The sequence below is a fragment of the Dryobates pubescens genome, chromosome 10 (genome assembly GCF_014839835.1).
Source record: "Dryobates pubescens isolate bDryPub1 chromosome 10, bDryPub1.pri, whole genome shotgun sequence".
Lineage (NCBI taxonomy): Eukaryota > Metazoa > Chordata > Aves > Piciformes > Picidae > Dryobates > Dryobates pubescens.
Window position 1 is genome coordinate 6,834,129 of NC_071621.1, and position 21,306 is coordinate 6,855,434.

The 21,306-nt window shown below is 44.4% G+C and overlaps 1 protein-coding gene across 1 annotated transcript; it reads right to left on the reverse strand.

The window, feature by feature from the left end:
* Nucleotides 1-991: 991 nt before the first annotated feature.
* PLCXD1 (phosphatidylinositol specific phospholipase C X domain containing 1) lies at nucleotides 992-20,781 on the reverse strand. Its single transcript, XM_009902604.2, has 6 exons — nucleotides 20,626-20,781; nucleotides 17,178-17,314; nucleotides 10,804-10,932; nucleotides 9,586-9,741; nucleotides 2,854-3,037; nucleotides 992-1,481 (listed from the first exon to the last, which is right to left on the reverse strand). Exons 1-6 carry the CDS (start codon nucleotides 20,735-20,737, stop codon nucleotides 1,189-1,191), a joined length of 1,011 nt encoding a protein of 336 aa, XP_009900906.2. The 5' UTR covers nucleotides 20,738-20,781; the 3' UTR covers nucleotides 992-1,188.
* Between the last annotated feature and the right edge of the window lie 525 nt (nucleotides 20,782-21,306).

Here is a 21,306-nt window from a genome sequence, read left to right on the forward strand (position 1 = left end):
TGCTGAGAAGTCGAGAGTGAGTTTGATCTGATGTCAGGAAAACATTTAACACCTTTCCAGACACAAACTCAGCTTTTGCATATAAAGTGCATCTAAAACACGAGGTATATCAATGACGTTGCATAGTGAACTTTATACAAGGTCTGTTTTGATTCGAGTCCCAATGCTTGCCATTTCACTTCCTTTCATCATCATCTGTTATTGCACAGTTCATTTAAAAAAATAGAAAAACAGGCTTGCTATGCAATGGCAAACAGCATAAACCCCTTAGTTTTTACATAAGCAAAAACTACTTATTGAGAAGAAAAATAATTATACAGCTACTAAAATAGCTAAATAAAAGACTGTGTGTGAAACCCCGAATGAGCAAGACAGAAGCCAAGACTCTGTATCTCTAGAGCAGTCTGAGTTTAGATAAGGAATTTGTTTCATATATGTCTCTCTGCGGTGTAAGGCACATTTTGGCAATACTTAGTGAAACAGATTTCATTCCCACAGACAAAACTGTCTTGGGGCCTAGTTTTGGTACCTTTATCACTGCAGAACTGGCATGGGTGATTAAAAAAATAAGTGTTCAGATAGGCAATTTAGTGACTACCCTGTTGGCAAAGGGGCTCACAACAACAGTTGCTTTCAGTAGATCTCCAATGTTAATTATGTGTGTGTATATATAAATTAGGTCAAATAGGATTGTCAATGCAATGTTTTTTATCCAAAATATTTTCAACTGTTCCTTTTGTATATTTAACACAAACTATGAAAACAGAGAAGTAAATTTCAGACTGATAAAAAAGAATCAGGGTTGTAAGAAGTGCAGAATATCTTTACCATTACAAGAAAGATAAAAATCTCACTACAAATTAATTCATGCAGTTATTGACATATTTCTCCTTCTTGTTCCTATGTGAAATTAAATAAAATTAAGGACTTTTCATACTGCAAACTCCTACCAAACCTAAGCACCTCCAAATAAATTATACCTATATATACACCATAGTCATCTAGAGACCTAGCAGGGTCTGCCTGCTGTCTTTTCTGTGAAGAGGCCTTGAAACCTTGATGATGCTGGGAGCACATTCTTTACTGACTCTTTAACTTTGGTTGAAGTTAACTGGACTTTTATAGGATCCGGGATGTTTAAGCCAGGGCACATTAAATGCAGACAAAGCCTTTTCATCTTTTCATAGATTAAGAAGCTGAGAATTCAATGCTACTTTTCCCAGCCCCTTTACTTTGACAGTGTAGCTGAGGATTAATTTTTTTATTAAGTTCTATCACATCTTTGACAAAATCATCGTTTCCTATAAAGTCTCCAGCAATGATGTTAATACATTCTTTTTTTGGTCCTGGATACTGCTGCCTTATCCAGATTTTCAAGCATGGAAGACTCTTGAGTGTCATTTTCTTCAATGATCCAAATGGGTGGATGAGAATATACCTTAAATTTTCAGTAACGTTAATCCCCGCTACAAAGAATTTTTCTGAAACAAAATCAGAGGGTGACAGTTTAAATCTTCCTTTGAGGAGAACTGAAACTGCTCAGCATTGCATTAGCTCCAGATCTTGTTCCTTTGGGAATCACTTCATGCTCTTTACATATGTTTAAAACTGTTTCAGGAAACTGTCTCCCTTTGTTGTTACTACACGCTGTAGTAAAGTTACTGAACTAAGCGCCGTTACTGACCCATTCCAGTTTAGCCTAAAAGTTCTTCACTAACTAGTCCTACTTTGTGGAGTATGTTTGTTTCACTAAGGGTTACTTCCAGATGCTTAGCTTTCCTCCATGATGAACAGGAACATGGGATGCACCTACATGAGCATTTTCCTTTGGCTGAGAAGCGTGCTTTGAAGCATTCTCCCCTGCATCACCTCACTCATGCACATCACAGAGCTGCATCAGGTTATGAACTGAATTTCTTTCATTTTAGATTACACCAGCATGATTGTGCTGGTTAGGTAACTACAGCCTTCAAGCATTATTCTTGTAGGGTTTGGTTGTTGGTTTGGTTTTTTTTCACAAGGCTAGCATAAGGAAGACATAGACCTGCTCTGCTGGGTCCAGAAGGGTCATGAAAATGATCAGAGGGCTGTAACACCTCTATGAGGACAGGGTTGAGAGAGCTGGCTTGTTCAGCCCAGATAAGAGAAGGCCTCAGGGAGAACTTACAAAAGCCTTCCAGTGCCTGGAAGAGGCTTACATGAAATATGGAGAGGGACTCTATCAGAGAGTGCAGTGCTAGGACAAGAGGTAACACTTTGAGACTGAAAGGGAAGACTTGGATAAGAGATTAAAAAGAAATTGTTCACCACGAGGGTGGTGAGACACTAGAACAGGTTGCCCAGATGCCACCTCCCTGGAATTGTTCAAGGCCAGGCTGGATAGAGCTTTGAGCAACCTGGTCTTGTGGAAGGTATCCCTGTCCATGGCAGCAGGGTTGGAACAAGATGTATCTTTAAGGTCTCTTCCAACTCAAACCCTTCTACGATGCACTTCCCTCATCATCAGTGCTAAGGCAGCAAGCACTGGACTGAGGAAGCAGTCTGCTATGTGTAAGATAGGGTATGGTAGTGCCAGTGAACTGGTCTGTGCTGAAGGCTTGTTTTCCATGGGATCACACAAATGAAGCAGCTGCCACAATTTCTATAGTCTGTGCATGTACACAGAAAGATGTGTATTTGCACTGCCAGAGAGGAATGTTGCACTCGCCCACAGGTGGGCAGAGGACTCGCAACATGGGCATATTGCATGCGTGAAGTGGTTCTATCCCATAATGCTATAATTGCCCAACGTCCTATCTGTTTTTCATTGCTGTACATGTCCCTTGTTTCCTCCAGGTGACTCCCTGTGCCTACCTGGACGGCCCCTCCGCTTCATGCGCTCCAGATACTGGATAAGAGCACGAGTGCCAGTTTTGTTTCCCCACCAGTAGGGGATCGCAGGCCACAGCTCACGGTGCTTCTCCACTTCCAAGTCATCTTCATAGGAGACTATAACCTGATGGCCATGCTGCCACATGGTCCGCAGAGTCGGCACCACCTAAAAGACAGCATGCCCAGGTTGAAATCAACAACACAGCATTCCTGAAGTTCAAATACCAACAAGTGACAACACCCTTGTAAAGAGGCACAGATTCATTTCAAACAAAGCTCTTAAGCATGCAGCCCAGCAGGTAGTTGGCTGGATTACAAACTGAAAGGGCTAACAGGAGTCTGGAAGCTTCAGCAGATTCCTCCTTCAGCTATGCTAAAGTATGTAACTCAAATTCTTAACACCTGTGTAACAAGAAACTATCCCTGTGTGAGCTCTCATGCATGTACCACTGCTGAAAATTTGCTTGGAGAAGACACAAGTCACTTGGTGAGAGGAGACAGAAGAGGAATACAGTCACAGAGAAGGAGGAATATTCTTGGCAAATGCTCTACATCAGTGGTTACAGTGACAAATTTGGATTAAAAAAAGAAATTAACTGCTTAGGACTTGGTGAGACTAAATGTAAGCCTTCAAGAGATATGTGTCCTGAAGGGTCAAACCCCAAAACATGCCCCAGCCCAGACAATGGGCTAAGCACCCGTGAATGTGCAAACCTGGACAGTTCCTGGGGTCCAGAGAAACACGTAGCACGAGTAATTAACTTTGTGACACAGCTGTGAACTGTGTGTGCCCTTGGCCATGTTTGGATATGCCCCATCCTATAGGTCCAATTATCAGGGCTCTGTGTTACCAAAGGGCATTAATTGTCTTGGGACAGTATTTAAAACAGCCAAGAAGTCAGGCAACTTGCCTTGTTCTTACCCAGCAAGCAAAAGAGCCAAATGCTGCCCGAGTAGCAGCTGAAGGGCCTGCACTAACAAGCAACAACTACACCCAGGCCTTGCACCTGGACCAAGGCAGAAAGGGGAAAAGCTCCTAGAGAATTGAATCTCAGAAGAGGCTACAGCCTGGCCATGGAGCACACAGGAGAGAGAGGCCCCCTAGCCCTCTCCAAGCCAAGGACTGCTCGAATCATAGTCACAGTATCTGGGAAGATACCGGACAGAGGAGCAAGCCGTGAGTCCCCAGCTAATCTGCCACAGGATCCCATCTGTGGGGAAACCGCAGAGCACAGAACCTGTATTTCCAGTCTGAATCACTGTGTTGGAGAGTCTTTATATGTGGAATGTAATACCCACAACTGAACAGAACCTGTAAATATACTGTGTAAATAAGTTACTGTGGTGTATGATATTAAACTATAAAATACATTAAAAAAAAATTTATTGCAATACCTTAATTCTGATTTCTCTTAAGTGGAAAGGTTCTGAAATTGGGATGCTCCAGACATTTTGAATTGAAAGAGGAACACTTGAGTCAGAAACCTTCTCAGACAGACAGGCTGAAACAGATCTGTTACATGTAACTGCTTCAATATGCAATGGTATTTTCCGGTCCTCAGAGAGAACTGAGGTTCTCTGACAAGTTTTACTTGCAAAATTTGTCTCCATCTCCAGAGGCATTCAAAACCTGCCTGCGTTCCTGTGTGATCCTATTCTAGCAGAGCCATTGGCAGATGATCTTCAGAGGTCCCTTCCATCCCCTGCCATTCTGTGAAAACTAACATATTTGACAGGTATTGGGGTTTTTAAGAACGTTGTCATTAAAAGCTGTGTCTGTTCCTTGTGAAAAGGAAGCGGTGGCTTTTTGATGTTTCAATTAACTTATTAATTAAAAGCCAAAGGCGGTTGAAAAATGTTTCATGTAAATCTCTGAAGACAGCCAGGGGTTGAATGAACATGGGAATCCCTCTTACTTCATCCAAGAAAGAGAGTGCAAGCCATAATTAGGTCAGAAAATAACTGCAACATTAAGATACAAACTACTCATACTACAAAAATCTGTACATGACAGAAGCCTTTGTTTTACTCCAGCTGCCTTCAAAAGATCACAGTATCACAGTATAACTAAGGTTAGAAGAGACCCCAAGGATCATCAAGTCCAACCTGTCCCAACAGACCTCACAACTAGACCATGGCACCAAGTGCCACGTCCAATCTCCCCTTGAACACCTCCAGGGATGGCGACTCCACCACCTCCCTGGGCAGCCCATTCCAATGACGAATGACTCGCTCAGTGAAGAACTTTCTCCTCACCTCGAGTCTAAACCTACCCTGGCACAGCTTGAGACTGTGTCCCCTTGTTCTGGTGCTGGTTGCCTGGGAGAAGAGACCAACCCCTTCCTGTCTACAACCACTTTTCAGGTAGTTGTAGAGGGCAATGAGGTCACCCCTGATCCTTCTCTTCTCCAGGCTAAACAACCCCAGCTCCCTCAGCCTCTCCTCACAGGGCTTGTGCTCAAGGCCTCTCCCCAGCCTTGTTGCCCTTCTCTGGACACGTTCAAGTGTCTCGATGTCCTTCTTAAACTGAGGGGCCCAGAACTGGACACAGTACTCAAGGTGTGGCCTAACCAATGCAGAGTACAGGGGCACAATGACCTCCCTGCTCCTGCTGGCCACACTATTCCTAATACAGGCCAGGATGCCATTGGCCCTCTTGGCCACCTGGGCACACTGCTGGCTCATGTTTAGGTGGCTGTCAATCAGCACCCCCAGGTCCCTCTCTGTTTGGCAGCTCTCCAGCCACTCTGACCCCAGCCTGGAGCTCTGCATGGGGTTGCCGTGGCCAAAGTGCAGCACCTGGCACTTGGACTTGTTAAATGCCATCCCATTGGACTCTGCCCATCTGTCCAGTCGGTCAAGGTCCCTCTGCAGAGCCTTTCTGCCCTCTCACTGACTAACATCTCTTCCCAACTTGGTGTCATCTGCAAACTTGCTGATGACTGACTCAACCCCCTCATCCATATCATCAATGAAGATGTTAAAGAGGATGGGGCCCAGCACTGATCCCTGGGGGACGCCACTGGTGACTGGCTGCCAGCTGGATGTGGCACCATTCACCACCACTCTCTGGGCTCGGCCCTCCAGCCAGTTCCTAACCCAGCACAGAGTGTTGCTGTCCAAACCACGAGCTGACAGCTTAGCCAGCAGTTTGCTGTGGGGGACAGTGTGAAAGGCCTTGCTGAAGTCCAGGTAGACTACATCCACAGGCCTCCCCACGTCCACCAGACGGGTCACCTGATCATAGAAGGAGATCAGGTTGGAGAGGCAGGACCTGCCCTTCCTAAATCCATGTTGGCTGGGCCTGAGCCCTGGAACCTCTTAAAGAAAACCTCTTAAAGAAAAAAAAAAAAAAAAAAAAGAAAAAGAAAAAGAATGAAAGGTGTGGGATAAGAGCCAAAAAAACAACTACCAGATACATGTACATGAGCACAGGTGCTTATTTTGCAAACAAAGCAGAAATGAAACTAGATGTCTAACAAGGGATTTTTTAAAACCTAGCAATCCAGATCAAAGCCAGACACATGGAAAGCAATTAAAATTTTAAACACAATGTAATGTTGTCATGCTGTGGCCTGTGCCAGTACTACATACAGACCTCTACTTAGCAGCTGCTTCATGAACCCTTTGATGCTTACTTTTGTGTGACAACAGAGTTGCAATCTTGAAAGAAAGTAGGCAACAGATTATTTTAGAATAACTGAGCAAGTACTTGGTTATTTGGTATAAATCTTAATTTGTAATCCTGAAAAACCCCACAGCTGCATAACCTGTATTTCCAAAGACAGTGAGATCCATTGTGCTGGTCACAGGCCCTACAGAAATAAAGTCTTCCAGGCTGAGGGAAGTAGTTGGCTTCTCTTTTCTCCAGTGCCTGCCCTTCCACCCTCCCCCTGGACACAACTCAAACAATTTCTTCAGTCAGGTGATCTCAAACTATTCATTCATCATCTTCACTCAGTAAACTTACCAGCAACAGCTTGGCCATTTGGCAATTAGTAACCTCTTTCTTTTTAAGATCTGGCCATGTGTCTAAAAGCAAATCTTGCCATCTTCCCCAGTATTGCTCTACTCATCCACAACTTACAAACACAAGTTATTTGGGGAAACAACAAAACAGTATCACTCAGGTCTCCAGTTATTCAGCTGAGGCTTGAATATTCAGAATCCCCTCATTTTGCTGAGAATTGTTCTATTTTAACTCTGCTGTGCAGAATGCTTTGAAATGGTAATAGTCACCGTTACTGATACACCAGCTTCAAAGCCTGCATTCAAATCCCAAACAGGGTCATCATTATCCTGTACCCCTCACATCTCCAGAGAAAACACTCTGTTCCTCTGATTCTTTGAAATGTTAATTGTTTAACTACTACAAGCTCCCACACCTTGTTAAAAAATAAAAATAAAAAAGAGGAAGCTACAAAAATCTCAGCTCCTACAATGTAGCAATCAAGTAATTTCCAATTCTTTAATCTAAAGCTGTTCTAGAACTTTGGTTGACTGAAAGCACATTAGGCTGGTTGGAAGGTCAGCTCCCGCTAATCATGTCCAGGAAAGAAAGTCAATGCCAGCAGAAATGTACTGAGGTCAGAGATGCTAATAAGAAGGACCTCAACAAGATAGAGACATAGGCTGACAGTAATCCTGAAGCTCAACAAAGGCAAATGCAAAGGCCTGCACCTGAATGGACACAGCCAATGAAACAAGACAAACTCGGGGCAGATGGCTAGAAACATGCTTTGCAGGCAGTGACCTGGACGTCCTTGTGGACACCAAGCTAAACATGAGCCAGTGTGCCCCCATGGCAAAGGTCAACTGCAAACTGGGCTGTATTAGTAAAGGCATGGACAGCATGTCAAGAGAATGGGTTCTTCCCCTCTATTCCACAATTGTGGGTCTGCATCTCAAGTACTGATTCCAGCTGAAGCTTTTGCAGTACAAAAAGTCACTGACATTTTGCAGCATGCATCTAGACACTGGAGAATGACACTCAAAGACAGGCAGAGAGCTGTGTCTGTTCAGTGTGAAGAAGAGAAGACTATGGACAGTTCTTATCACTATCTGCAAATACCTAACGGGTAAATATAAAGAAGACTCCCCAGACACACACAGCAATAGGATGAAAGTCAGCAGCCAAGTTAGAGCAACAGAGATTCAGAATGGTAAGAAAAAAACACATTTACTATGAATGTGGTCAAATGTTGGGCTAGGCTGTATAGAAAAGTTGAGAAATCTCCATCCTTGGAGATAGCCAAGAATGGATGCCATAGCTCACCATAACTTTGAAGTTGGTCCTGCTTTGCATGGTGGAGTTGGACCAGACTGATGTAAAAAATACATTTATCATTATTGCTGTGAATGGGCAAAAAATGGATCTTTTAGGTTTTATAAACATAGTATGAGCTGTATTTGTAACACACTTCTACCTACTTTTCTTTAAAACAAACAAGAAATGCAAGAAAAAACAACAACAACAAAAAAAAAACACCAACACAACAAACTAACAAAAGAAAAGATGAGGAGAGGAGAGGTTCGGAGAGGAGAGGTTCGGAGAGGAGAGGTTCGGAGAGGAGAGGAGAGGTTCGGAGAGGAGAGGTTCGGAGAGGAGAGGAGAGGAGAGGTTCGGAGAGGAGAGGAGAGGTTCGGAGAGGAGAGGAGAGGAGAGGAGAGGAGAGGAGAGGAGAGGAGAGGAGAGGAGAGGAGAGGAGAGGAGAGGAGAGGAGAGGAGAGGAGAGGAGAGGAGAGGAGAGGAGAGGAGAGGAGAGGAGAGGAGAGGAGAGGAGAGGAGAGGAGAGGAGAGGAGAGGAGAGGAGAGGAGAGGAGAGGAGAGGAGAGGTTCGGAGAGGTTCGGAGAGGAGAGGTTCGGAGAGGAGAGGAGAGGAGAGGAGAGGAGAGGAGAGGAGAGGAGAGGAGAGGAGAGGAGAGGAGAGGAGAGGAGAGGAGAGGAGAGGAGAGGTTTGGAGAGGAGAGGTTCGGAGAGGTTCGGAGAGGAGAAGAGAGGAGAAGAGAGGAGAAGAGAGGTTCGGAGAGGAGAGGAGAGGTTCGGAGAGGAGAGGTTCGGAGAGGAGAGGAGAGGAGAGGAGAGGTTCGGAGAGGAGAGGAGAGGAGAGGAGAGGAGAGGTTCGGAGAGGAGAGGTTCGGAGAGGAGAGGTTTGGAGAGGTTCGGAGAGGAGAGGTTCGGAGAGGAGAGGAGAGGTTCGGAGAGGAGAGGTTCGGAGAGGTTCGGAGAGGTTCGGAGAGGTTCGGAGAGGTTCGGAGAGGAGAGGAGAGGAGAGGAGAGGAGAGGAGAGGAGAGGAGTAAAAAACACGTTGGAAGAGACCTTCAAGATCATCACATCCAACCTATCATCCAACACCACCTAATCAACTAAACCATGCAACCAAGCACCCTATCAAGTCTCCTCCTAAACACCTCCAATGATGGTGACTCCACCACCTCTCTGGGCAGCCCATGTCCACCTACTATTTTCCCAAAACTTTCAAGAGATGACAGTCAAATTTAATTCCTTCCTCCACGCTGTGGGATGTCAGCTTGCTTTACGTCCTCAAATTTATTAGGTAGAGATCTCTCTCTGATGCAGCAAATGTTACTCTTCCCAGGCTAAAAATACGGTGAAAGTAGAATGTATCTATGATTTTGGAATCAAATATCTTACCATAGTATATCATTCATAAAATAAAAGGGAGGAAAAAAGGAAAGGATCCCATACATACATTTCTGGGACATAGTTTACAGTGGAAAATCTCTTTTATACGGGCAATAAGATGACGATGAAGTCTCCTGGTTAATCCATCAAAATTCCTGCAGGCTAAGATGATAACTTCCTGTGGGTGAGTTTCCAACCACTTTAGCACTTCCCACAGAACATCCTACAAGAGAGAGACATGTCAGCTTAGAAAATCATCTATGCTGCGCAGAGGAAAGGCCATAAAACCAAGAGTGTTGATTGTGAGGTAGAATACCAATCACAATAATGAAAATCAGCATAGGTTTGTACAGGATGGCCACCTGACTACCCACAAACTGGTCCAGGAAGATGCATCACTGAAAAACCTACTGTCTGTACATCTGTGTGGATTTCCTTTGGATGTGGTCCTAACCACTGCCCTAACAGCTTTGTATTCTGATAATACCCATGAATCTCCTACTGCCTAGCACTCAACCTGTCTCCCCAAGCTTCTTTGAGGATAAACAACATATTAATGGCAAAGTCAAATCCAGGGAAAAGTTCTGTGCTTGTTTAAACATAACAGGACACATTTGCCCCATTTGTTATGGACAATGACAATTTGTTGGAGAACACATATAATAAGCAGGGTAGCCAGACACGGCATCTGTTTACACGAGCATGGTAGTCACCGTGAAATCTCAACATGTGAAGGGTTCAGAGTCATGAACATGAAACTGAAGTTTAGCCAGGTAGTCTACAAATAAAAAGCTGCTGGCTATGCATGGCTGTACAGCTCTCAAAAAACAGAAGATGTAAACTACTCCACAGTGACAACGCACACGCAAAGGACAACTCAGAGTAGTTTCTTCACAGCACCTGACAGTATTTTGATCATGGGATCCAGATTTGAGTCTATTTGTCTTTCAATTAAATACTTTTCCCTCAAAAAATAATCAGTGATTTTATTATGCTTTTAATACCTTCTTCTCTTTAATAATTTCTCTCCTTATGGGGGAAACAGGATTGCCCTGGGTAGCATCCTGCACAACATAAGATAAACCCTTGAAACACCATGCACTTGGCAGGGGCTAGGCAGCAGAGAACTAACTTCCAGCTTTGCTGAGTTTTTCTAGTTTGAAGTCTTCACATTAGGAAAACAAACTACTCAGAAAACCTTGGGCCAGCATTTTCTGGTTATGATGGGTCTTAAATAAAAGACACGGTGCTGGTTTTGTAGCCATTCCAAAGGTATGGACAATACCTGTACAGTAACAGTTGTGTAAACCATGTGCACAAAGTACAAATTCAGAGATGGATCGTTAGCCTTGTGGGCAATCCTGAAATCCAGATACCTAGCTCCAGCCTCAAGTTGCTCTGTCACAGTCAGTACCTGAAAAGTGAAACAGAAGACAATGGTCCTGAGAGCTTAGAAGAGAGTTGCTGTTTCTGTTTCAAAAGCTGAAAAAAAGTGCACAGTTAGCCCTACGACATCCTTCACAGATCTTTCATCTTTAAACACTATATAGCACCAAGCCACAACTTTGAAGCATTTTACAAGATTTCAACAAGAGAGAGCCCAATTTTCCTGCAGCATACACAACAGGTACAAGTTAGATTTGTTTCAGACCTCTGCCTTTGTTGTGTTCTGAAAGTTAAAGATCCATTAACCTGTGCGTAAATACACAATTACTCTTCACAAGACTACTCATACAAAGAAAAAAATGCAGGATCAGCACCTTAGAAACACTGTATTGATTTTATTAGATCAAAGATTTTACCATGCTTGTCTCTGTGGAGCTCACTCATCCTCAACAGAAGGAAAAACAAAAATAGAAAAAAGTACTGATTATTGTTCTTTTTCAAGATAAAGTCTATTTATACAGTTTGAATTAACTGCATCCAGTTCTGGTTCCCTCAGCAAAAGAGGTTCATCAAACTGCTGAAGTGGGTCTAGAGAAAGGCCATGAAGATGATCAGAGGGCTAAGAGCACCTCCCTTATGGGGACAGGCTGTGAGAGCTGGGGCTGTTCAGCCTGGAGAAAAGAAGGTTCTGGGGAGATGTTTCAGCGGCCTTCCAGTACCTGAAAGGGGCCTACAAGAAAGCCAGGCAGGGACTTTTTACAAGGGCTTGTAATGATAGGATGAGAAGGATTGGATTGAAGCTTGAGGAAGGTAGATTTAGACTGGACATTAGAAAGAAATTCTTTACAGTAAGTGTGGTAAGATACAAGAACAGGTTTCCCAGGAAGGTCCTGGAAGCCCCCTCCCTGGAGGTGTTCATGGCCAGGCTGGATGAGGCCTTGAGCAACCTGGTCCAGTGGAAGGTATCCCTGCCCATGGCAGCAGGGTTGGAAACAGATGGATTTCTAAGGTCCTTCCCAAGCCAAACTGTTCTATGAATCTAGGAACCTGTAGAAGCCCTACAAAACAGACATCCTCCTCTATTTCTGCTTTCCTCAGACCTCTTCTACTGGATTTGAGGACTGCATGGAACAGGTAATAAAACTGAGTTTATAAGACAAAAATTCACAAATTATGCATCTCATGTACATCAAGGTTCTTTTTTGCATAAGAAAATATAACCAGTTTAATCAAATGTTTAAGTGGTAAATTGTCTCAATTCAACCTGCCATGGACAATGCTTAGGTTTCAGAAAGCACACACTGTCCCAGTTAAGGCCAGAAAGGATTCAGTAAAAGCCAGATCAATATGCAAGGCACTGCATCTGAATAACCAGCTTTAGGGATAAGACTGAGCCTAAGGTACATGACAGGAGGCTCACCCTGACTAGCTTCAACCACCTACTTTCTGAATTTAATCTCCCTAGGCTGTGCCTGAGCTGCAGGGTTGCAGAGCAGCCTAGCCCTGCATGCCCTGGGGTGCAGGTAGTGTAGTGGCTCAGATCAACAGCTCCCTCTGTGCCTGCTGGAGCAGCTGAAGGAGTGAACTGTGCCCACCTTCACTTGGAGCACGCTGGAGAAAGGAGCGTATGGCTGTAGGTCATAAATATGTACCCTTTATGGCCACAAAGAGCACCAGATGATATAACACTTTTGAACTTCCTTTGGGATGAATTCATTTCTTTCTGTTGACTGCATGGGAAAAATAGGCAAATTAGACTTTCTAATTAATCACCTGGGTTTGGATACTGAATTAGGGTGTGAACATTTCCCCCTCTCCAGGGCAAAATCTAAGAGGAAACTTTGGGGAGCAATGCTGCACATCCAGGGCATGAATGGAACCTGACGTTGGCCATTGCACAAGAAAGATTTGGGCCTCTAAACTACATCCATAATAGCCAGGGCTCAATCGAACCATTGCCTCCTAGGTAGTAGGTCATAGAATCACAGAATGGTTTGGGTTAGAAGGGACATCCAAAGGCCATCCAGTCCAACCCCCCTGCAGTGAGCAGGGACATCCTCCATTAGATCAGGTTGTCCCATTGAGCCTGACCTTGAATATCTTCAAAAATGAGGCCTCAACTGCCTCCCAAGGCAACCTGTTTCAGTGTTTCACTGCCCTCATGGTAAAGAACTTCCTCCCTAACATCTAACCTAAATCTACTCTTCTCTAATTTCAAACCATTGCCCCTCATCCTATCACTACAGGCCTTTGTAAACAGGCCCTTTCCAGCCTTCTTGTAGGCCCCCTTCAGGTACTGGAAGGTCACTATTAGGTCTCGCTGGAGACCTAGCAGCCCCAGCTCCCTCAACCTGTCCTCGTAGAAGAGTCATCCCAGAACCTGTCTATCCTGCCATCAGGAGGCCTTCTTGGTGTCTGTTTTGGATACCAATGGTGGAGTCACCTTCTCACAAAGATAACTTGATCACTGCAGAGCTCAGGGAGGGACAAGACTGCAACCATGATATGATGTAGTGAGCTTGTTTGCCACCACCAGGGTCACCTCACTGGCCAGCAACCTACAAGTTAAAAGGTATCTATATCTATCATTGGCTTAAGTCACAAAGCAAAAAGCAGCTCAAGACAAGGAACTGTTCTGTCTTTCCACATCAATTCATCACTGCCATGACATATTCACTGTCTGAGACTCCAGTTTGCCAGGTCTGCTCAAATGCAACAAAAGAAGCCAAGGAATAAATATTACTATTTATCAATTATTCAGTTTTAATTCCCTAATAATTAACTAATTCTTCAATAAGAACAACAGTAAAAAGATTCTTGGTACCTCTTTGATGCCAGGAAAGTATGTTCTATAGAAGCATACTTCAGAGGGGTACATGATGACAGGACAAGGGGCAATGGTTTTAAACTAGAGCAGGGTAGAATTAGAGTAAACATTAGGAAGAAGTTCTTTACTGGGAGGGTGGTGAGACACTAGAACAGGCTGCCTAGAGAAGTTGTGGATACCTCATCCCTTGAGGTGTTTAAGACCAGGCTGAATGAGGCTTCGAGAAACTTGGTCTAGTAGGAGGTGTCCCAGCCCACGACAGGGAGTTGGAACAAAATGATCTTTAAGGTCCCTTCCAACTCAAGCCACTCAATGATTCTATAGAATCTTTTGCTCAAGCTCATGATGCCCAATTTTGTCTTTAACATATTTTTGTGAAAAACAAAGAGATAAAGACTAGCTTCATATTTAGACATTTTTTAAAATTAACTAAATCTTACATGTGGGACTACATCTTCATTCTCTGTTATGGGGAAGAAAAAATTTCTAGTCAGTAACATTTTTGTCTCTGCTGATTGGTGAAATACACAGATAGGGAAAACAGCTGACACCTCACATGACAATGATCATCATTTTTACTTTCTGAACGAAGTACAAGAGAAAAAAACCTCTTCTGGTTATACTAATATTACATGTCAGAGTGGCTGGGTCAGAGTGGTTGGAGAGCAGTCAGGCAGAGAGGGACCTGGGGGTGCTGGTTGATGGTAGACTGAACATGAGCCTGCAGTGTGCCCAGGCAGCCAAGAGGGCCAATGGCACCCTGGCCTGCATCAGGAACAGTGTGGCCAGCAGGAGCAGGGAGGTCATTCTGCCCCTGTACACTGCACTGGTTAGGCCGCACCTCAAGTCCTGTGTCCAGTTCTGGGCCCCTCAGTTTAGGAAGGAGGTTGACTTGCTGGAACGAGTCCAGAGAAGGGCAACAAGGTTGGTGAGGGGTTTGGAACACAAGCCCTACGAGGAGAGGCTGAGGGAGCTGGGGTTGCTTAGCCTGGAGAAGAGGAGACTCAGGGGTGACCTTATTACTCTCTACAACTACCTGAAGGGAGGTTGTAGACAGACGGATGTTGGTCTCTTCTCCCAGGCGGCCAGTACCAGAACAAGAGGACACAGTCTCAGGCTGCGCCAGGGGAGGTTCAGGCTGGATGTTAGAAAAAAGTTCTATACAGAGAGAGTGATTGCCCATTGGAATGGGCTGCCTGGGGAGGTGGTGGAGTCGCCATCATTGGAGGCTTTCAGAAGACTTGATGGGGTGCTTGGTGCCGTGGGTTAGTTGTTTGGGTGGTGTTGGATTGGTTGATGGGTTGGACGTGATGATCTTGAAGGTCTCTTCCAACCTGGTTTATTCTATGTATTCTATGTATTCTATGTAACTTATAAACAGACATGAAAAAAAGATGTTGAGTTTCTAGTACCAAGTGATCACCTTTTCTTTGTCTGTGTATCATCCCTGCCTTACAGGACTTTCCCTCACAAAAGACAATTTGATATGTATAGCACCTGTCTCATACCCTGGCGTGCTGGGTTTGGATGGGACAGAGTTGACTTTCTTCACAGTAGCTGCTCTGGGGCTGTGCTTTGGATCTGCGCCGGAAGCAGTATTGGGCTGTTTTAGTTACTGCTGAGCAGTGACTGTACAGTCAAGGCCTTTTCTGCTTCCCACCCCACCAGCAAGTAGGGTGGGGGTGCACAAGGACTTGGGAGAGGACACAGCTGGGATAGCTTCTATGATCAGGTGACCCGTCTGGTGGATGTGGGGAGGCCTGTGGATGTGGTCTACCTGGACTTCAGCAAGGCCTTTGACACCATCCCCCACAGTAAACTGCTGTCTAAGCTGTCAGCTCGTGGTTTGGACCACAACACTCTGTGCTGGGTTAGGAACTGGCTGGAGGGCCGAGCCCAGAGAGTGGTGGTGAATGGTGCCACATCCAGCTGGCGGCCAGTCACCAGTGGCGTCCCCCAGGGATCAGTGCTGGGCCCCATCCTCTTTAACATCTTCATTGATGATATGGATGAGGGGCTTGAGTCAGTCATCAGCAAGTTTGCAGATGACACCAAGTTGGGAACAGATGTTAGTCAGTTAGAGGGCAGAAAGGCTCTGCAGAGGGACCTCGACCGACTGGACAGATGGGCAGAGTCCAATGGGATGGCATTTAACAAGTCCAAGTGCCGGGTGCTGCACTTTGGCCACGGCAACCCCATGCAGAGCTACAGGCTGGGGTCAGAGTGGCTGGAGAGCTGCCAAACAGAGAGGGACCTGGGGGTGCTGATTGACACCCGCCTAAACATGAGCCAGCAGTGTGCCCAGGTGGCCAAGAGGGACAATGGCATCCTGGCCTGTATTAGGAATAGTGTGGCCAGCAGGAGCAGGGAGGTCATTGTGCCCCTGTACTCTGCATTGGTTAGGCCACACCTTGAGTCCTGTGTCCAGTTCTGGGCCCCTCAGTTTAGGAAGGACATCGAGACACTTGAAGGTGTCCAGAGAAGGGCAACAAGGCTGGGGAGAGGCCTTGAGCACAAGCCCTGTGAGGAGAGGCTCAGGGAGCTGGGATTTTTTAGCCTAGGGAAGAGAAGGATCAGAGGCGACCTCATTGCCCTCTACAACTACCTGAAAGGTGATTGTAGACAGGAGGGGGTTGGTCTCTTCTCCCAGGCAACCAGCACCAGAACAAGGGGACACAGTCTCAAGCTGTGCCAGGGGAGGTTTAGACTCGAGGTGAGGAGAAAGTTCTTCACTGAGCGAGTCATTCGTCATTGGAATGTGCTGCCCAGGGAGGTGGTGGAGTCACCGTCCCTGGAGGTGTTCAAGGGGAGATTGGCCGTGGCACTTGGTGCCATGGTCTAGTCGTGAGGTCTGTTGGGACAGGTTGGACTTGGTGATCCTTGGGGTCTCTTCCAACCTTAGTTATACCGTGATACTGTGATACTGTGTGATAGCTGACCTCAGCTGAACAAAGGGATATCCCATACCATATGACATAAAGCTCAGCAAATACAGCTAGGGGAGAAAGAAGGAATGGGGCGACAGGCAGAATGATGGTGTTTCTTCTTCCTAAGTAACCGTTACGTGATGGAGCCCTGCTTTCCTGGAGATGGCTGAACGCCCACCTGCTGGTGTTAAGTGGTGAATGAATTCCTTGTTTTGTTATGCTGCATGCACAGCTTTTGCTTTGCCTGTCAAAGAGCCTTTATCTCAACCCACGAGTTTTCTCATTTTTACTATTCTGATCCTCTCCCCCCTCCCACCTGGAGGTGGGGAGTGAATGGGCAGCTGCATGTTGGTCTTTGGAGTTAAACTGCAATACCCAAACACAGCAGCTCATGAAAGTGCAGTTCTCTGGGCAGCAGGCTATTCTTTTATTGCACACAAGACAGTGTGAAGACTCTCAGCACTGCAGCACAAGCTTCAACTTTGCCCAGGCATGATGGGAATGCTAGACAACAGTTACCTGTGTTGTAGACCACTTCATGATAACAGGGTGCACAATGCAGGGTATACATTTGTTTAAGAACTTCACCAGCTTGGATTCATTGCCACTAACAGCAGAGTTTTTATCCAAGCAGTAGGTCATAGTGTCATGGCTCCCTGTAAATACAGAAATAAATGTAGAGAAAACATCATTTCTGAACTACTCAGGGCCACAGGACATGGTTATATTGCATGTGCATACCTGAAATGCTACCCTGTTTCCAAATCACACACTTACATTGCCTGACAGCCTATGTAGTTATGGCATAAAGGTGGGCTCCCCTACAGATGTTGCTCACCTCAGACTGATAAGCCTACTGGGAAATCCTTATGTAGGGAAAGCATTGAGACTTTCCAATAAAGCAGTCTCCATTTAAGATACATGTCTTTGTTGTCTGCCTCAAATCACAATAAAGTGGTTAGTTTCAACCAGCATCTTCCATTTAAATAATTATCTGCCTGTGAAAGCTCACTTTTTTCAGGGAATAAATAGCTGAAGGTGCAATTTATCTAGATTGTGCCGGTTTTGGAGTTGTCCAAATGCAGGATTTCATACTCCAGTCACATTATCACTGCACAGGAAAACAGGACTGACAGAAGAAATTCATCTTCTTTACACTTCTGACTGGACCAACTCTTAACTTGTCACTCTAAGACTCTAAACCTTAAATATCTCGTTAAAATGCTCTCTTGAACTAAACACTCCTATTCTCTAGAAAAACAACATAAGAGGTGGGCACTTGAAGGGTTCAGAGGCAAATCCAAGCCCCAGCTTACATGTGACAGATTAACAAATTTCACCTTTCATGGACTTCAAAAATCACCTCTTTCCAGCACAGGGAAGTACAGAGTGACAGGCTAGGCATCGCAGCCAAGTACAGCCTGCCCAAATATTTGACTTCTTTGAAGTCTTAATAAATCTAACACACTTCTTTCACCATGCTTAGATGAAACTCTGATGCAACTCACAATTTTTTCAGGATAGGCAACTAGTGATTTTCTATTCCTTTTAGCTTTTTCTGTTCCATTATTTCTTCTAATTTTACAAAGCATCAGTATGAAAAGCTAACAACTCAGGAAAGTGACTTGCTGGGATCTTACCAGAGTATCTGCAAGGAATATGCATATATTTTGTTTTTTAAGTCTTCTCTCACTGTTGCTAAGAAATGTCTTCTTGAATGGTCAATTTTAGTGCTCCCCATGGCAATATTTCTAGTAGCCAAATAGCAAGCACAAGATTGTATCTGAAATAAAGTTCTTTGAAACTGTCAATAACAGTTATGTGTCTTGTTCAACATTTTCACCTTTTGAAATCAGATTCCTGCCTGTTTTCTTTCTTTAAACACCCACACCGAGCTCATTGCAGATGGAAAATCGATAATGAGGGCATGCAATCAAAGAAGTTTGTCTTACAACATGTAAGATTCAAACCATTGAATACTCAGGGACCACATCCAAGTCTGAGAGAAGTGAACTGGCTTCCATTGAAGGGCATTGCATCTGCTGATGCCAATCAGCAACCCAATAGTAATCTTTGATTTAAAAGCCTTTTGATGTCAGTGAGTTACAGTAACTCAAATGAGTACATCAAACATGATGCAAAGATAGTGAGCTAGCACCACACCAGGTAGCGTCAGAGCTTGAAGCAACATCTCCCCAGCAGCTCTGTGCTGAACCCGGTGCAAACATAATGCTAATTACTCAGACTTGCCTGTGTCTCTTTGTCACACTTTCAGAATGCAGTCTGTCACATTTCTTGCATGCCTTGCTGTCCTCTCTATCTGAGATAAGCTTCCACTTCCGAACTGGGTTTCCCCCAGTCATTGCTCCCTCTGAAAACCTGCCAGAGCTGTCTTGACCTGGTTGGTCTCGATCTGTTTTTGGTCTGACCTGCGCTAGACTAGTTTTGTAGGTCAGCTGGACAGCCACCCAGATCTTCCAACCTAATAGCCTGCAATGCTCTGTAAAAGCCTTCCAGTGTTCACCAAATGGACTTGTCCTCAAGCCCATTTTGTGTCTGTCCTCTATGCAGGCATATCCACAAGCAAAATAAACATTCAGAAGAATAACAAAGTCACCCTTAAGAGCCAGGAAGGCAAAGGCACACAGCAGCAGGTTCTCAGCTTTCTAGAATATCCAAGTAACACCACTGTGAAAGCTTTTTAGAAACAACATGGTTCCTTTTCCACAAAAAAGAAAAACAACCACCACTGAGCATGCTGCTGGCTTTTCCAGGGATTTTTGGCAGAGAAGCAAAAAAGGGAAAAAAAAGAAACAAATTACCTTTTTTTTTCTGTCATAAGATAGGTATTTATTTTCTTCTCTTGATGGTTAAATAAGGAAAATATTTTGTTTTGGTTTTTTTTTTAGTATCTGCCCTGGAATCCTCTTACATAGGCATTATCCAAAATAGAGGACTGCTTGGCCTTATGAAGTTCTTTGTTAAAAATAGGTCTTACTTTAAGTGAGTGGGGCCCTGGAAGACCCACTATCTCTAAATAACCATCTTACCTAACCTACAGTCCTGTAACCTACATAAAACATTTGTCTGCACACTGCTGCATTCCACCTGAGCTACCTGTCATATCTACAGGTGTGAGAGAAAACACAGGCTAGTGTTAGTACCATTTTCATTGTGGTAGTTTTAGTACCCTTTTGATCGTGGAGGCAAGGGAATCACTCTACTGCCTCCACAACGCCAGGAGGCATGCCATTGTCTCCTGGTGCTTCTTCAGACAGATTGAGGAAAAAAAATTAAGTCATCTATTCAAGAAAGAAGAGAGAAGCAGTAATATGACTAAAAAAAGGCTGACAATACACAGGTCCGAATCAAGTACCAATAAGCTGTCCAGCAGTGCAGTCTGCATTGACCCATAATAGGATAAATCCAGTTTTCAAGCAGAGCCATGCAGAAAACTCACATTGTACATTAATGAAACCATGTTTTAATTACAAATCTCTATCCTCCTTTTTTTCATACCTTCATAGCCTCTTTTAAACAAAACAAAGTAAAAATAAGGTTAAATGTTATTTCTCTCCTTCTGGAACCATTTTATTATGTAGGAAATGGCAAGAACAAGTTAGGAAAATCTCACCATTGCTCAGATAAGCAAATGCTTGGATTATTAACATTCTTTTGACAAGATGATACATGAAGACTGCAAAAAAAGTGCCACCTTTCTTCCTTTCTTCAAAAACAAGCAAACAAATAAATCAACTCTTCCCTCTCCCCTCTAAGAAAACACAAACATTGCAAACTAACAGTATCCACATGTACACACACACGTCACACAAACCTTCCCCCAAGCCCTTCTCCCACACACTGACCCAAATAATAAATGTAGCCATCCCAAAATAAGACGAACGGGATATCCCAGTGATTAAATGGGCTGCTAACAAAACAGCAGAGAACACAAATTCATCTTTACCTGGAAGAGCTAAGTTGTAGAGGGGAGTATCCCAGAGCTTCTCTGGCAATCGTGACATCCATTGGCCATTTTCATGGCACACATCAATGGAGGTTTGCAAAGGGCCTTCCATTAGTGCCTGCTGTAGAAATTCAGAGTGTTCTGGGGAAAAAAAAAAAAGAGAATAAAACATTCCATATGCTGTGGTTGAATTTAGTCCTTTGTACCTGGGCAGAGCTGAAGCTATAAAATGTCAACCCTCCTCACAAGTAGTTGCAGCAAAATGTTAAGAGCTTCTTGGCCACAACATACACCGCTTTTGATAACATTGTCTCCCAGCACAATGCCAAAGCTGGATTCCAGCTTCAGGCTTGCAAATAGACCAACTGAAAAGAAAAAACAGAGCCAAGACAAATATGTGCAGCATGGTTGGTATGGAGAAATACATTGGCTATTGCAACATCATGAGGAGTAATCCACCTCCAGCGTGAAAAACCATCTGTTCCCTGACCCTTTGCAGTCCTGGGAGCATGACAGCAGAACCAATGGCAGGGCCAGGACACAGACTGGGTCTGTGACCACCAGGTCACTTACCTTGGAGCATGAATTCAGCTGCCACAACAACACTTCTATGAAAAGCCTTACCGAACATGTCAGGACACTGGATTTTGAGGTCATGCCTGCTTCTGGGGTCACAGAGGA

Excerpts from the sequence above, each read along its gene's own strand:
- PLCXD1 (XM_009902604.2), bottom strand. The coding sequence starts at position 20,737 with ATGGAAGGCCCTTTGCAAACCTCCATTGATGTGTGCCATGAAAATGGC. Across the intron at positions 10,933-17,177 it reads TGAAGTGGTCTACAACACAG|GTACTGACTGTGACAGAGCA; the intron begins GTAACTGTTGTC and ends TTCACTTTTCAG. Across the intron at positions 9,742-10,803 it reads ACACAACTGTTACTGTACAG|GATGTTCTGTGGGAAGTGCT; the intron begins GTATTGTCCATA and ends TCTCTCTTGTAG.